At 34.6% G+C, this 17,976-nt stretch overlaps 1 protein-coding gene across 2 annotated transcripts in view; it reads left to right on the top strand.

Moving 5' to 3' along the window:
- Positions 1–17,976, top strand: part of cadm2a (cell adhesion molecule 2a) — a 240,924-nt gene that overhangs the window by 211,668 nt on the left and 11,280 nt on the right. Inside the window, exons 5-8 of one of the 2 annotated variants that reach the window (XM_087808253.1) lie at positions 9,216–9,377; positions 10,753–10,843; positions 10,916–11,094; positions 14,275–14,376. In XM_087808253.1, coding sequence (XP_087664379.1) covers positions 9,216–9,377; positions 10,753–10,843; positions 10,916–11,094; positions 14,275–14,376 — 534 coding nt within the window. The remainder of the gene's footprint in view (positions 1–9,215; positions 9,378–10,752; positions 10,844–10,915; positions 11,095–14,274; positions 14,377–17,976) is intronic. The other variant, XM_087808254.1, reaches the window with a different exon arrangement.

Raw genomic sequence — 17,976 nt, forward strand, 5'->3', positions numbered from 1 at the left:
GAGAATAACAGCGAGTCTCGTTTGTTTCTTATTCGGTTTGACCTGCTCGTAACCGCAAACTCTTTAATGTGTCGGGAATATATTGAAACCATAGCAGGCGATGTATGGAGTCAACACGGAGCAAAGCTTGTGTTTATTATGAACTTATTATGTATTTTTATGATGTATTTAGATGCAACTAAACCATCATTTACGAGCCAACTTGTGACCTTTCTGTGTTGAGTCAATTGCACAGACCTCCTCCAAGCAGCTCGTTTACACTCAAATTAAAACTCCTTTTACTAAATATTATAAACCACTATTTATTTTGTTTTGCTCAATAGGGCTGCAAGTAGTGGTCTGGGAAATGTATTGACAACAATAGCGAGCAAAACAAATACCTTAAGTAACTCTTGGATCCAGATGGTGATTCAGAAAAAAATCCAAGTTGAATACATTGACCTATTATTAACTTATTAACACTTTTTTTTAAGTTTCCTTCCTAACAGACACTTAATAAAGTGGCTGTTTCAAGCAAAAATAAAGAATATATATAGTTTAAAAATAAAGCTAAATATTCCAAAATTATTATTTGAATAGTTTATTTTCTTTGAAATTATTATTTTTATTCTTTTAATCTTATATAAAAGCACATTTTACCCCCAAATGTTTTTTTAAACCCTCATAAAAATGTCCTAAAATGAAAACCCTGTCGTCATATTTAGAGACTTTTAATGAATAAGCTTTTAATGTTAACACGGCAATAAGGTTGCTGGTTCGCTTCCAGGCCGAGCTAACTTGTGACCTTTCTGTGTGGAGTTAGTATGTTCTCCTCTGTGTCGCGTGGGTTTACTCCGGGCACTCCGGTTTCCTCCCACAGTCCAAAAACAACAGAGGTTGATCGAGAACTTTGGGAAATTGTCCACAGGTATGAGTGTGTGTGTGAATGGTTGTCTGTCTTTGTGTGCCCAGCGACAGACTGGCGTACTGTCCAGGGTGTCCCCCGCCTCTAGCCCTATGATACTGGGATAGGCTCCAGTCTCCCCGCGACCCCAGGATAAAGCGGTAGAAAATGAATGAATGAATAAACTGTCATTTAAGTCTTGTCAGATACATAATGACTCATCGTTTATTTAATTATTAATTCAGAATTCCATTTTTACTTTTCACCAAATTTTTATTGATTTATACCTTTCTTAGGAATAAAAGGATTGTTTATTTTCATAATAATTTGCAATTTGCACACATCCTGAAGTTTATAAACCTCCCCGTAACGCAGATATAAGATATTATGCTTATTACAAAGAAACTTTTTCTTGACGTAACATCACAGACAACATCACTCAAACCCCTTGCAGGAGCCGAGGTCTCAGACATTTTAAATTATTTTGGGGGAGTCAGCTACAGTTGAGTCTCTTAAATAGATGTTGGTCTCTATTGTATCATCTGTATTTGTCTGTTTGTACAAAACTAAATTTCTCTTAAATATTGACATTAGAAAATGATCTTAAGCCCCGCCCACTGAAAACACTTCCTGGAGATTAATTATTATTTACCATAACCATGCCCACTCTGCTGTGATTGGTCAAACATCAATGTTTGTCCCCACACATCATCAATCCTGGAAGTGTCCACCTACAAAGGACTCGTTGTATAAAAAAAGCAGGGCGTGACTACAGCTGGCTTTAGGAGGAGTGAAGCCATTATTACATCATAACGGGCTCTGCTCTCGTAACCTCTTGTTCGCCAAGATTTCAGACCGGGGTGAACTTTAGAAGCTACAGACTTTCTGCTTGCAGTTCTTATGTTTTCCGGCTTGCTTGGGTGTACTCCAGGTACTCCACCCCCAAAACAAATAGAAGTTGATCAGAAAACTCCCGATAGTCGAGTATTTGTTTAGGGTGTTCTCTGCATGTCGCCCCAGATAGCTAGGATAAGATCCAGAACTTTGCAAACTTTAATTTGGTAGAAAATGAATGAATGTTATGTAAATTTAGTGCAATATAAAACTATCTTAACTCAATGATGAAGCTCTAAACCCCCAATTAAATTATAAATAATAGTTTATAGTAACATTTGTATGACAAGAAAACGCATAATGTTTGGAAATAAATGCACGCGGTGTGTCTTAAATGGGCTCTACCCTGTCCAGGAGGTCGTAAAGATGTCACCTGGGTCACGATAAGATGGTAATATTATACCAGACGTCATTAAATCTAAAAGTTGAACTGGCTGCAGTTTTGTAGAGTGACCCAAGTGACTTTCAAAACCGGGACCAGATTGCTTCCCTTCCTGTCTCCGTCTATTACGATCAACAAACTCGTAGGTGGACAGTCTGTCCGTCACACCGGAGCGCGACCAACGTTACCGGGGAATCTTGCTTGTGTGGGAGGTTCATGAATTCAACATTTCTGCTGCGAGTGCTCGAGGAGTTTTAGTCCGAGGGAACATTCTGCTGCTAGCTTGTACAGCCAGAAACTCAATTAGCACCTCAGAGAGTTCTGGTCGTACTTTGCACAAGTGGAGGAAGAAGTGAGAATAAGGCGACGACTCCTCTATGATTACTTGTCAACGTTAGCTATCAGCTAGTTTTAAGTTGCGGTTACAAAGTGCTACTGAAGTTCTATAACAAAGCTACATCGAATATTTTTAACTAGAATCAGGCAGATACAATATATTGCGATACTGTAAGAACAAGTGTATATTGTCGAGTACTTGACTCTGGTGTTGCAGAATTTACAGACCACATGACTCTTGACGAAGTCGTAACTGCTTTCATTTGTTTTGAAACTTAAATATGTCCAAACATTGGCTTTAAAAGCTTCTGGAGTCACTGTATCCTCTCGTCCTCAGTCATCGCCGGGATTTCATTATTCCTTTACCTGCGCGGGATGTAATGACTGCTGCCATCCAGCGGCTAGAAGTTTAATTGCAACACAAAAATGAACAAATGCCGTGAATATTTGCATGTTAACTGTAAATAAATAAATAACAATTGTTATAAACACTTATATTAACCATAAAATGACTGTAATCTATACATTGCTGTTGAATATCGATATACAATCATGATTTTTCTCCTGATATTAAAATGTATCAACTTTTCATACAACTGGCAAACAAGAGATAACTTGTAAATAAACTGTAAATCTGCTTTTAGGTTTGCTAAGTAGAATCAGCAATTTAAAATATGATAATAATATAATTCAAATATGCAACAACTGTTTGTGGGTTTATTACAAACTTAACGTTGTCACACAATATTGTTGAGTCGATTGTATCCTCTCATTCCCAGTCATCCCACGGATTTCACAAGATTTCATTTTGTCCTTTAGTTGTGGAGGTTTAATTGCAACACAAAAATGAACAAGTGTATATGTGTAGTATTGTCGAGTACTTGACTCTGGTGTTGTAGGATTTACAGACCACATGACTCTTGACGAAGTCGTAACTGATTTCATTTGTTTTCAAACGAAAATATGTCCAAAAATCAGCTTTAAAAGCTGCTGGAGTCCCTGTATCCTCTCGTCCTCAGTCACCGCCGGGATTTTATTGTTACTTTAGCTGTGCAGAATGAAATAACTTCTGCCATCTAGCGGCTAGAAGTTTAATTGCAACACAAAAATGAACAAGTTCCGTGCATATTTGCATGTTAACTGTAAATAAATAAATAACAATTGTTATAAACACTTATATTAACTATAAAATGACTGTAATCTATACATTGCTGTTGAATATCGATATACAATCATGATTTTTCTCCTGATATTAAAATGTATCAACTTTTCATAAAACTGGCAAACAAGAGATAACTTGTAAATAAACTGTAAATCTGCTTTTAGGTTTGCTAACTAGAATCAGTAATTTAAAATATGATAATAATATAATTCAAATATGCAACAACTGTTTGCGGGTTTATTACAAACTTAACGTTGTCACACAATATTGTTGAGTCGATTGTATCCTCTCATTCCCAGTCATCCCACGGATTTCACGAGATTTCATTTTGTCCTTTAGTTGTGGAGGTTTAATTGCAACACAAAAATGAACAAGTGTATATGTGTAGTATTGTCGAGTACTTGACTCTGGTGTTGTAGGATTTACAGACCACATGACTCTTGACAAAGTCGTAACTGATTTCATTTGTTTTCAAACGAAAATATGTCCAAAAATCAGCTTTAAAAGCTGCTGGAGTCCCTGTATCCTCTCATCCTCAGTCACCGCCGGGATTTCATTGTTACTTTAGCTGTGCAGAATGAAATAACTTCTGCCATCTAGCGGCTAGAAGTTTAATTGCAACACAAAAATGAACAAGTTCCGTGCATATTTGCATGTTAACTGTAAATAAATAAATAACAATTGTTATAAACACTTATATTAACTATAAAATGACTGTAATCTATACATTGCTGTTGAATATCGATATACAATCATGATTTTTCTCCTGATATTAAAATGTATCAACTTTTCATACAACTGGCAAACAAGAGATAACTTGTAAATAAACTGTAAATCTGCTTTTAGGTTTGCTAACTAGAATCAGTAATTTAAAATATGATAATAATATAATTCAAATATGCAACAACTGTTTGCGGGTTTATTACAAACTTAACGTTGTCACACAATATTGTTGAGTCGATTGTATCCTCTCATTCCCAGTCATCCCACGGATTTCACGAGATTTCATTTTGTCCTTTAGTTGCGGAGGTTTAATAGCAACACAAAAATGAACAAGTGTATATGTGTAGTATTGTCGAGTACTTGACTCTGGTGTTGCAGGATTTACAGACCACATGACTCTTGATGAAGTCGTAACTGATTTCATTTGTTTTCAAACCCAAATATGTCCAAACATCAGCTTTAAAAGCTGCTGGAGTCCCTGTATCCTCTCATCCTCAGTCACCGCCGGGATTTCATTGTTACTTTAGTTGTGCAGAATGAAATAACTTCTGCCATCTAGTGGCTAGAAGTTTAATTGCAACACAAAAATGAACAAGTTCCATGCATATTTGCATGTTAACTGTAAATAAATAAATAACAATTGTTATAAACACTTATATTAACTATAAAATGACTGTAATCTATACATTGCTGTTGAATATCGATATATAGGTTTGTTAACTAGAATCAATAATTTAAATATAATTAAAATATGCAACAGCTGATGAATCACTTTGCGAGTTTATTACAAACTTAACGTTGTCACACAATATTGTTGAGTCGATTGTATCCTCTCGTTCCCAGTCATCCCCCGGATTTCACGAGATTTCATTTTGTCCTTTAGTCATGGAGGTTTATAGCTATAGGCGTCATAGCTCAGATGGTAGAGTGGTTGCCTGCAGTCCAAAAGGTTGCAGGTTCAATCCCAGCTCCAGACAAGCTTGTGTCGTTGTGTCCCTGAGCAAGACACTTTACCCTGATTGCTCCTGAGGGCAGATTCGGCGCCGTGTGGTGCAGCCTACTCCCATCAGTATGTGTGAATGGCTGTCAAAGCGCTTTGTGACCCTGGTCTAGAAAGGCGCTATATAAATAGAGATTATTATTATTATTATTATTATTAATTGCAACACAAAAATGAACAAAACTGGGTGAATAATGTTATTTATTGTAAATTAAATATTGAAGTATTTAATTTTAAACTTTATTGAACTGTATGAATGGAAAAAAAACGAAGACACTTCAAACCCAACGACCAGACGAAAGACAAGTGCTGTCAATACAGTATCGTTAAAAAATATATTGCGATATGTCACTTTATCGATATTTTCTAAATTGCCTTCAAGCTAGATGGATTTGTCCTCGAACAGGAAGTTACATAACGATTCCCTCGACCCTCGTTAAATTATAAATTCTTTTTTCTTCCCGCAACATTAGGGACTGGTTCACCGGATGTCCCACTTCCTTCAGTAAATACACTTCATGTCTCCTACACTTGGACTGTTGCAAAAACTAACATCCCTCAGTTGTTGCTCACGCTGCAGCCCTGTCAATCATCCGCCTCTGGGGGGTTTCAGGAAGCGTTTGGATGATTTGGGGGAAAGTGACTTAGCAGAATGTTTGACTGGCAGCGAGGCGAGCGAGAGGAGGCAGTGGAGGAGGACGTGCAGTGAGTGGAACCCGTGAACGCGACCGCGGTCAGAGGAGATTTGAGAGCGTAGACACCAGAGGACGTCGCCGGACAAGTCGACACCATAGAGACATTGTTTGTTTGGCTCCTAACATTTTGATAAAGACGCCTTCAAGAAACATCTTACGACATTTTTGTCGTTTTATCTTGACCTTTTAAGTCGCAGTTTTTTTCATAGTTTGTCCGGGGGTGCGACTTATACTCTGGGGCGACTTATGTGTGAAATTATTAACACATTATTACTAGTATATAATTTCACATGTTATTTTCACACTAAACCACAAGAGGGCGCTCTAGGCCTGTGTTGATAATTTCGACGTAGAAGAGGAAGCGCCGCATCTTCTACCTCCAGAGTTAGTTAGTTATTTAAAAGTGACAGTGAGGATGAAGATTTCATTGGATTTTAGTCATTTGGAGTTACACGGATGGTTTGGTAAACTTCTTAGTTATTTATGCTATAGTTCTCTGAATAACTCTTAATATGTTATGTTAACATACCAGGTTCTCAGTTGTGTCATGTAACGTAAGCTTACCGTACAATTATTCAGCCTGTTGTTGCCTCTATTCTATTTTTATTTTAAATTGTCTTTCAAGATGACATGTCTGTTCTTGGTATTGGATTTTATCAAATAAATTTCCCCCAAAAATGCGACTTATACTCCAGTGCGACTTATACATGTTTTTTCCTTCTTTATTATGCATTTTATGGCTGGTGCGACTTGTAGTCCAGAGCGACTTATAGTTCGGAAAATACAATATGTATTTATTGAGTATTGTATTGATTGTTTAATCGCTTTGTGACCCTGGTCTTGAAAAGCGCTCTATGAATATTACTTACTTACTTACACAGGAGTAACACAGGAAAAGATCGTAGAAGGTCAACGATCATTCAAGTATATCGGGTGCTCAAATAAATGACCTACTATAGCTGCTAAAAAATAGTTTCTAAATCAGTGACAGGTAATTCATTTTCCTTAGGGGCCACATTTTAGCCAGTGGATGTTTTGAGGGGTCGTCAAGGCGTGAAATGTATAAAAATCAAGAACTTAAATCAAGCTAAATAAGTTTTAAGGGGCAAGAAAAACTCACAAAAAAGACAAAAGTCACACCACAATAAACGTATTTTGTCATATTAAAAGACAAATAGTAGAGGTAAATACAAAATAAAACAGTTTCTACATGATCTTTGACCTCAAGAGGGCCACATACATACAGTCAAAGGGCCGGCTGTGCCCAGGCCTCGTCTAAATAGTGTTCTAAGGGATGGAACATGTAGTGAAGATCAAACTGAATGTAGACAGTATAGCCACACATACTACTGAGATAGGTACTTTAACCTCCTTATCGTTATTTTTTGCTCAAAGGAGATGTTAATTGTGTGCCCTTGAAAGATAGTTAAGTGTAATAAAATACGGAACAGATATTATTCATGTCCACAATTATTGTTTTTTACGGACTATGAGGCGTTAACACTTGTGTTATCTCAGGGTCAAGGTGAGCGACCTCCCTGGCTTCCAAAAATACATATGCAGTGGTGGAGGTTGTTGACTTTGACCCAGAGACAACACAAGGGACACCACAAACACATTTGTTTCCGGGCCTTTGGGTCACCTTGACCCTGAGGTTAAACTAGGGTTGAGTACGGTGCAGCTTCGAAGCTTACCATAGTTGTACTAAAGCAATATAAGGCGAACTGTCAATTGTTTTCAGAAAAAATGTAGGATTTTAAATGCGTCATAGTCCAAAAAATACGGTAGACAGAGGCAGAATAACAGTAAAACTGATATCGTAGTAGAGACATGTATCGGACAAATTCTGGTGATGCGATACATATCACGATACAGGGGCCACAATATAATATATATTTTGCTATATAATTTGTAGGATTATCGAGTACTTTACTCTGGTGTTGTAGTATTTACAGACCACATGACTCTTGATATCATTTGTCTTGAAACCAAAATATATCCAAACATCGGCTTTAAAACTTGCTTGAGTCCACTGTATCCTCTCGTCCTCAGTCATCGCCAGGATGTCATTGTTGTCGATGTTTAAGTGCAACACAAAAATGTTTTCTCTTTGTGTGATTGTAAGTTTAAAGGCCCCGATTTAACTGGTTCTTCTCCTCTTACCTTGAATTTCCGTTTCTAAAATCTTAAAAACAAACATCACCTCCGTCATCACTCTCTTCTTCGCCTCTGAATGATTATCATCAAAATAAAACTCCAATGGACGTCTTTTGTCTTGCCAAAAGTTTGTTTTACAGGGTTTTTTTGTAATAAATCTGGTGTTTAAATGTTTCAGTGTATTAAATATTGCATGAGTGAATGAATTATGCAACTCCAAATGTAGAAGAACAATCAGCTTGAATTAGTTTTTCTGTGTGAACAGCGACGGGACTCTGAGAGCAAAGTTAACCTCGTTCCTCCGAGGAAGGAAAATTAAACAGAAAAACCGGCGTATCATCGGCATATGAAGCTCCCTCAATAAACGGAATGATTTGTTGACAGTCTACGATTATATACTGACAGAAACGGTGCATTTTTACTGCCGTTTTTGTGAAATATTGTCCAAAAAAAAGTCATTTTTGCAACCACTCTAATCATCCCCGCAGTCGAGTAAACGATCAAAACCGCTGTTCGTGGCTCTCGATGATGATGATAGCGTCGCCGTCGGATCATCCGTCTGCAAGAATTACAATCGAGCAGGAGACTGATCTCTAAACAGATTGTATTGATGGATGGATCGTGTGCAATGATTCCGCTGTAATTGCTCAAAGCCAGATTGAGGCCCCGGTAATGTTCCGATAGTCTTCTGGTTTGGAAAAATAAATCTTCGGGAAGATCGATGTAAGAGCAGGAATGGATTTATTTTGATGGTTCGGATAATGTTTTGTTGACACACTTTTATGCGGAAGCTAAAAGGGACGAAGGAAAATCTTTTTTTTTAGATGGTTATTGATAGAACCATAGACGTTAATCTGCTCTTTACGACCTTTTTTTGTCAAGATACGAGTCTGTTTTCTCCCTTTTCTGAGCTCGATTTTGGTAATAAAAAATAGATAATCAAGGTGAAGTGATTCATGGACGCCGTCCCTTCCTCTCTGCAGGTGCGAAGGAGGTGAACGCGAGCGGGAAGACGTTCACGGTCCGCAGCTCTCTGCAGCTCAACGTGGACCGGAACGACGACGGCGTGGCCTACACCTGCAAAGTGGACCACGTGGCTCTGGCTCAGTCCCCGCAGCAGGCCACCGAAGTCCTGGAGGTCCACTGTAAGATCACACCTAGACCCTGAGATCATCTCAAATGTCTTTTCTTTGTCATAAATCAGAGAAAACACAGGAATAAATTCGCAATATCAATTGATCGGGCGACTTTTAGGGGTGTGTATCGGCAAGATTTTTGCAATACGATACCTAACATGATGCAATATATCGTGATACTGTAGTAGCAAGGATATATATGTAGTATTGTCGAGTACTTGACTCCCGTGTTTCAGAATTTACAGACCACATGACTCTTGATGAAGTCGTAACTATTTTAATTTGTTTTCAAACCAAAATATGTCCAAACATCAGCTTTAAAAGCTGCTGGAGTCACTGTATCCTCTCGTCCTCAGTCATAAAAAAAAAAGGAAAAAATGTCCCTTTATTAACCAAATGAAACACAATTATTGAATTAACTTAAAGTTCAACAGATGTTTTGATTTAAGTGTGTCTTAAATAGATGTTGGACTCTATTGTATTGTACAGTGTGTGTTTGTACAAAACTCTCATTTTATTTAAATATTGATATTAGAAAATGATCTTAAGCTCCGCCCACTGAAAACACTTTTTCTGGAGATAAAATATTATTTATCATAACCACACCCACTCTGCTGTCATTAGTCAAACATGGAGGTTTTTCATCCCGCGTCATCAATCCAGGAAGTCTCCACCTCCAAGGGACTCGTTGTTTAAACAAAGCGGTTGTGATTACAGCTGGCTGGAGGAGGATTGAAGCTGTTATTATGTCATAATAGACTCCGCTCTCGTAACCTCTCATTCACCCATATTTCCAATTGATAAAGTAATAAGTTCAAAAAATGGTCATGATAAAATACTTACTGCATCATGTAGGGGAAGACTTCCAAATAGACTACATGTGAGTCGGGAAAGTTGGGTTTTCACATACGTTTATTCATATACATTTTGAATATTCAACACAATAAGTACTTTTAAATCTAAACTTTAACAATGCGCTCACTTTTCCTACGTTCAACTTTACTTTTAATCTGTAGTGTGTATTGGCAACGACACGTATCCAATACAGGGGCGGCAATACAATATATTGTGATAATGTAGAAACAAGGATACATTTGTAGTACTGTCGAGTACTTGACTCTGGTGTCGCAGAGCTGCTGGAGTCGACTGTATCCTCTCGTCCTCAGCCATTACCAGGATCTGGCAGGATTTTTTGCTTGCTTTAGCTGTGGTGGATGTAATGACTGCTGCCATCTAGTGGTCGGAAGTGTAATTGCAACACAAAAATGAACAAACACATTAAATCTAAATTAGAAATATTGTGATATATCACTGTTTCAATATTTTCCTACACCTCTAGTGACTTCCACTGTTGCAATGCATGATGGTCTTTCCTCCTCCTCAGATGCACCACGTGTGGAGATCCATCACTCGCTCACCGTCCCTCAGGAGGGTCAGTACCTGAAGCTGGAGTGTCTGTCCAAAGGAAACCCATCGTAAGACCTTCCCTCTCACGTCCGGCCGGTGAACTTTTCAAAAGACCTTTTTTTTTCCTGGTGTGCCTTCAGGCCGGACCCCGTGATGTGGACCAAGGACGGCGTGGAGCTCTCCGACCTGAGCCGAGTGATCGTGGAGGGACGAGAGCTGACCTTCACCTCCCTCAACAAGACGGACAACGGCACCTACCGCTGCGAAGCCAGCAACCACCTCGGGACCAGCAGCGCCGAATACGTCCTCTACGTCTACGGTGAGAAACGATCGTCAAGGAAACTTTAATAACCCTCGGAAAAAAAAACAAAAAAAAACAGCGAAACCCCAATTAAAAGGAAAACAGGGTTCCTGAGTGAAAGGAGCCGCCATCTCTCACGAGGAGGCAGACGAGCCTAAGGTGACACAAATGCTACCGACGTCGTGCTTGCTTTAAATAAACGTGTCCTAGATCCTCCAGGAGTGGAGCATGAAGGAGGTGGAATGTAGTGGCGTGTTGTTGGGAAATATCACCAGGATGGATTCATAATAACGGATGAGAAGATACGTTTTTCCGCTGATATTTTTTCCCTGGCATTAAGGAATAAGACGCTAGAGAAGAGACACGTCTATGCGTTTAGGACATTTGTTATGAGAATAAAAGAGAAAAATTGTTTTTTGTAATGTAACTTATGAATTAAATTCTAAAGCTGTGAAAAGTATATATTATTATGATATTTTAATTATCATTTAAATGTTCTAAAATGTCTTTATTAAAATAAAATAACTATGATTACATTTATATTAGTCTTAATATTGTAAATGCAATTAAATAAAAGTTTAATTAGTCTGATTTCTGATTACCTATTAAAATGTTTTTAAGTATTATTAATAATTTAACTTTCCATAAAATATTTCTTGATTTATTTTTCATTTATTTTAGATATTTAAAACATCCAAAAAATCATAATGTTTGTAATATTTAAAACATATTTAATATTATCATATAATATATAATGTCATATTAATATCATTTGATATATAATAATATATATTTTGATATATAGGATTAATAATTTTATAATGTCTTGATTAAATAATGACATTTGAGTTTAATCATATAATTGTTCATTTTTCAATATTCAAAATGGATGATTTGCTGAAACAATCGTAACATATTTAACAATTCTATTTAGTTTACATTTTAAATTTAGATGATTGATTTTAATTTTGTATTTTATCGTCAACACAATTTTACATTAATTTCTACCAAAAGCCTTATTTTTATTCTATAAAATATGAGTATTTTTGTTTTCTTCTTATGTACTTTTGTAGATCTTGTATTCTAAACAAATATTAATGGCACTAGATACAGAGTTTAGTTACAGAAAAGAGGGAAAAATAGATAGAAATAGTAATTTTTATGGACTCAAAACGTTTTTTTTTTAAATATTTCTCACTTGAATGTGTCAAAATTGAATTAAAGTAATAAGAAAAGCAAACAATAATTTCCCCACATACTTCATCAGTAACTTTTTTTTTATTTTTATTTTTAAAAACTGTAGAATGTTCAGCAGATGGTTGACTCAGCGACAGTGACGCTATAAAAACAGACAGATTTAGAGCAAAATAAAGAAAAGACTTAGAAACTTGATCCTCTGACGTTCATCAGCGATCGTCTCACTTTCTCGCCTCAAACAACCTCTGGTGAAAACATCGATTTAATGGCGTCTCTGCTTTCAAGCGACATGTCCTTCTCCTCGAGAACTGCTTCGGTGACTCTTCCCCGAAAAGTCAGCGAGACAGTCGGTCCTGTATCACGTCCAATTAGAAAAGCACGGAGTCGGCGTGAAAATATCACCGTGACACAAACAAGGTGTTGCCTTATTAATTCTCTGGGTACAAGACGTGTTTTTGACAGAAAGAAAAGAAAGAAAAAATTGTTTTTACCAGTCGTGTCTGGAGCAGGAAATGCAGCGAAATGACTGATAGTTCTGTGATGATACTTTTTTTTATCTTATATCTGATATTTAAGTCGATTGACAGGATGTGAGTAAACAAAGTGATTTTTTTTATGTGAATATAATCAGTTTCATGATCAGAAAATGTAAAACAAAACCTTTTTTGTGACGTACAATATTAAATCAAGTGAATATAATAATGTTATATAAATAATATAACATTTAAATCAAAATAATATAAGTGACTTATTAACTTGAGTGAACTACAGTAAAGTTTCTAATCAGACATTATTTTTGCATTGAACATGATATAAATAAACAAAATATTTGTTAGTTTTTGCGATTGTTTTTCATGCAAATATTTTTTTCTGTTTTACTTTAAACAAATTTAATTTCTAATTATTTGTCAGTTTTTTATTGACATTTTTTTTGTAAAATAATACAAAATACAAGACTTATTTACTAAAGTAAGATAAAGAAAAGTTGCTAATTTAACAATATTTTGCATTTAAACGTTACATAAACAAATATGTAAGTTTTTTCGATTTATTGTTTTTCTTGCAAATGTTTTTTCTGTTTTTCGTACTAATTATTTGTCTGTTGTTTTTTTTTTACATTTTTTCCAAATAGTACGAAATAAAATACTTATTTACTGAAGTGGGATAAAGAAAAATAGTTAATTTAACAATATTTTGCATTTGAACATTAAATAATGAAAAAAAAAACAGGAGAAAAACAGCTAAAAATGCTAACAAAATATGAGTCTGCATTAATCCCTGTTTTAAGTTTTTATTGAAACTTTTTTCATTATTTTCCATACTAATTATGTTTCTGTTTTTCTTGCTAATTTTTATTTTCTGTTTATCTTACTATTTTTTCTTAAATTAACAGCTTTTCTTTATCCCACTTTAGAAAATAAGTCTTGTATTTTGTGTTATTTTAGAAAAAAAGTCACAATAAAAAACGAATAAATAATTAGTACGAAAAAAGGGGAAAAAATTGTACGAGAAACAGAAAAAAATTTGCACGAAGAACAATAAATTGAAAAAAGAAAATACAATTAGTTTATTTATTTCATGTTCAATGCAAAATATTGTCATATTTTCAAACAAGTGACTCATCAATTAAAGTGCACTACAGTAAAGGTTCTATTTCGACAATATTTTTGCATTGAACCTGAAATAAATAAACAAAAAAAAGCAGTGAAGAGCAGCGAGTGTTGCTAAACAAACAAGCTTCTGCTGTCGTCCCACTGATCCGACCACCGTCATCAACCATCTTTGCAGCTTGTCTTTGCAGGTTGTTGCCGTAACATCTCAAAGTGATCTTTACTTAACACTCATTTTCATTTGTATGTTTTTATCCTTGTTTCATCTGATGCATATTTTTGTTTAATTCAACCTTTTTTCTTTGTCCTAACTGCCCTGTGTTGTTTAATTTGTGTTGTTGTGTGTATTTTTTTTCCCCTGGTTTATGTGTGTCCTCCGCCCCCCCGCCAGACGCCCCCACAACCCTGCCTCCATCAACCACACACCCCCTCCATCCTTTCCCTCCAGACCCCACCGCTCTCTCCTCAGACTCCTCAGTCACTGGCAACCGAGGTACAGTAACGTCTTTGCGCCTCGAAACTCTCTGCTATTTTAAACCTTCCTTCCTGTCCCGCTGTCGCCTGATCTCACGAGTCTTAACGGAACCTAAACTCGCTTCTTCTTCTTTACCTCTCGTCCGTCTGGATGATCAAAGTTTCTTCCTTTTTCAAAGAGTCAGATGCTTCCTCCTGGCATTTCAAACGCCGAGGAAACATTAAGTTGTCAAAGCTGAAAATGTCAGGTCCAAAAAAATGCCAGAGAACTCGTTGCGTCTTGATTCCCGATGACGTGTCGTTTTTGTGCCGACTTTACAAAGTGTTAAAGATCTCAGTGGAACATTTACTTTAGTACAATTTGTTCTGTCCTTCATTTTGTAGGTTCTAACCTCGCAAGCCTTATGTTTCTGTTCTGTCCTGAAGAGTTTTCATTTGACTTGAAGAAAGAACAATTTGGGGGATAATTCATTGTTGGTTTGCTTTTTGTGGGAATTATTTCTGGGGGGTTTTGGGTAATATTTATATTTATTTGTTTTCTGTTTCCATGATTATTTCAAGTTTTTCATACTACATTAATTTTATTTTTGAGTAGTTATCATTTCTTTTTTTTGTCGTTTTCAATACTAATAATTTAATTTTCATTTTAATAATTTTTCTGTTTGTCGTGGTAATAATTTTTCTTTTATTCATGCAAATTAATTGCATTTTTTCTGCTAATACTTTTTCCTTTTCTTCATATTCAATATGTTTTGGGTTTTTTTTTTACACATTTTCTTTTTCTCTCGTTTTTTAACACTCTATTATTTTGTTGTTTTTTATTCTAGTTATTTTTCTGTTAATTGCAATTTGAATAACTTTTTCTGTGCTAATCATTTTTTTCTAAATATTGTTCTTTTTGTTCTAATAATATTTTTTCCTGTTATTCTAGTTTTTCGATCGTTTATTTTTTGTTTTCATTTTACTTTTTTTAGTATGTATTTTCTTTTTTGTTTTCTTTTTTGTACAAACTATTTTCCTGCTTTCTTAATTATTGTATTTGTTTTTCGTATGTTTATTTTTTGGTTTTCATAATACTTTTTGTTTTTCGTAATTTCTGTTTTCATCTAGTTTTTTTACTATAGTTTTCAGTTTTTCATTAAACCTGTTTCATTTTTTGTACTTTGTTTTTCAGTTTTTCTGTACAATTTCTTTCACATTATCTTTTTTTCTATTTTTCATACGTTTTCATACTAATCATTTAATTTTCATTTTAATAATTTTTCTGTTTGTCGTCGTAATAATTTTTCTTTTATTCATGCAAATTAATTGCATTTTTTCTGCTAATATTTTTTCCTTTTCTTCATACTCAATATGTTTTGGGTTTTTTTTTTACACATTTTCCTTTTCTCTCATTTTTTAACACTAATTATTTTGTTGTTTTTTATTCTAGTTATTTTTCCGTTAATTGCAATTTGAATAACTTTTTCTGTGCTAATCATTTTTTTCTAAATATTATTCGTTTTGTTCTAATAATATTTTTTCTGTTTTTATTCTCCTGTTATTCTAGTTTTTCGATCGTTTATTTTTTGTTTTCATTTTACTTTTTTTAGTATGTATTTTCTTTTTTGTTTTCTTTTTTGTACAAACTATTTTTCTGCTTTCTTAATTATTGTATTTGTTTTTCGTATGTTTATTTTTTGGTTTTCATAATACTTTTTGTTTTTCGTAATTTCTGTTTTCATCTAGTTTTTTTACTATAGTTTTCAGTTTTTCATTAAACCTGTTTCATTTTTTGTACTTTGTTTTTCAGTTTTTCTGTACCATTTCTTTCACATTATCTTTTTTTCTATTTTTCATACGTTTTCATACTAATAATTTAATTTTCATTTTAATATTTTTTCTGTTTGTCGTGGTAATAATTTTTCTTTTATTCATGCAAATTAATTGCATTTTTTCTGCTAATATTTTTTCCTTTTCTTCATACTCAATATGTTTTTCTCTCGTTTTTTAACACTAATTATTTTGTTGTTTTTTATTCTAGTTATTTTTATGTTAATTGAAATTTGAATAACTTTTTCTGTGCTAATCATTTTTTTCTAAATATTATTCTTTTTGTTCTAATAATATTTTTTCTGTTTTTATTCTCCTGTTATTCTAGTTTTTCGATCGTTTATTTTTTGTTTTCATTTTACTTTTTTTAGTATGTATTTTCTTTTTTGTTTTCTTTTTCGTACAAACTATTTTTCTGCTTTCTTAATTATTGTATTTGTTTTTCGTATGTTTATTTTTTGGTTTTCATAATACTTTTTGTTTTTCGTAATTTCTGTTTTCATCTAGTTTTTATACTATAGTTTTCAGTTTTTCATTAAACCTGTTTCATTTTTTGTACTTTGTTTTTCAATTTTTCTGTACAATTTCTTTCACATTATCGTTTTTTCTATTTTTCATACGTTTTCATACTAATAATTTAATTTTCATTTTAATATTTTTTCTGTTTGTCGTGGTAATACATTTTCTTTTATTCATGCAAATTAATTGCATTTTTTCTGCTAATATTTTTTCCTTTTCTTCATACTCAATATGTTTTTCTCTCGTTTTTTAACACTAATTATTTTGTTGTTTTTTATTCTAGTTATTTTTCTGTTAATTGCAATTTGAATAACTTTTTTTGTGCTAATCATTGTTTTCTAAATATTATTCTTGTTGTTCTAATACTATTGTATCTGTTTTTATTCTCGTTATTTCTCTGTTTTTCTTGCATTTAAAAAATATATATATTTCAGTCTTTTTTTTGCATTTTTTTAATTTTTATTTGATCTTTTTGCATGTCCCTGTTATCACTTTTTCACTTATTCTGAAGAATTTTGATGGATGTCGATTTCTTTTGGCCCCTTGTTGTTTTCTTTAATCGGACCCCCTTGTTCTCATGATAGAATCCAAATTTTAAAGGTTTAAAGATTTCAGTTTCTATTCTTCGCTTATTGTTTCTATATGAAGATTTGATTTAATGCTTGTTAATGAGAATATTTAGATGCAAACGTCATCAGTAGAACATAAAATCAATTAACAATACAAACATTAAGACTGGATATATATACTGTATATATATATAATATAACTCAGGATAAAAGTTTCCACCATTGTCTCCATGATGGTTAGAACAGAACACGTGTTAAGAAGAAGTGAATCCCAGCGACAGTTCATTCGTCTTGTGAGGAACAACTGGATGAAGTGAGGTGTGAACACAATCACAGCAGACGCTACATCCGCCATTAAATCAGCCTCTTGTTCCCCTTAAGTGTTTCCCTCGCTGCATGTTTTCTCTGGTTAGATAACAATCTCCTACACGGATCTCCTTCGTCGTGCGATGTGTGTTGTTGAGCGGCTTCTCTGTGTATCATTAGGGAATCTAAATATCAGACTCCGTCGGCTCCGCGTCCCCAAGTCGCACTATCTACTTTCACGTGTCGACTTGATTTATTGCCGCCTCGCCTCGCCGGCCTCAGATGAAGCCAAACAAGCGTGAAGCCCCGTGACGTCGGTGTCTTTTTAATAAAGTCGTCTGCCTGAGAGCAAAACATCCCAGCGACACGCCTGCATCACGGATCTGATAAGATGCTCGTCCTGCACATGTGAC

Source organism: Callionymus lyra, chromosome 14, assembly GCF_982586985.1.
Source record: "Callionymus lyra chromosome 14, fCalLyr1.hap1.1, whole genome shotgun sequence".
NCBI classification, from domain to species: Eukaryota; Metazoa; Chordata; class Actinopteri; order Syngnathiformes; family Callionymidae; genus Callionymus; species Callionymus lyra.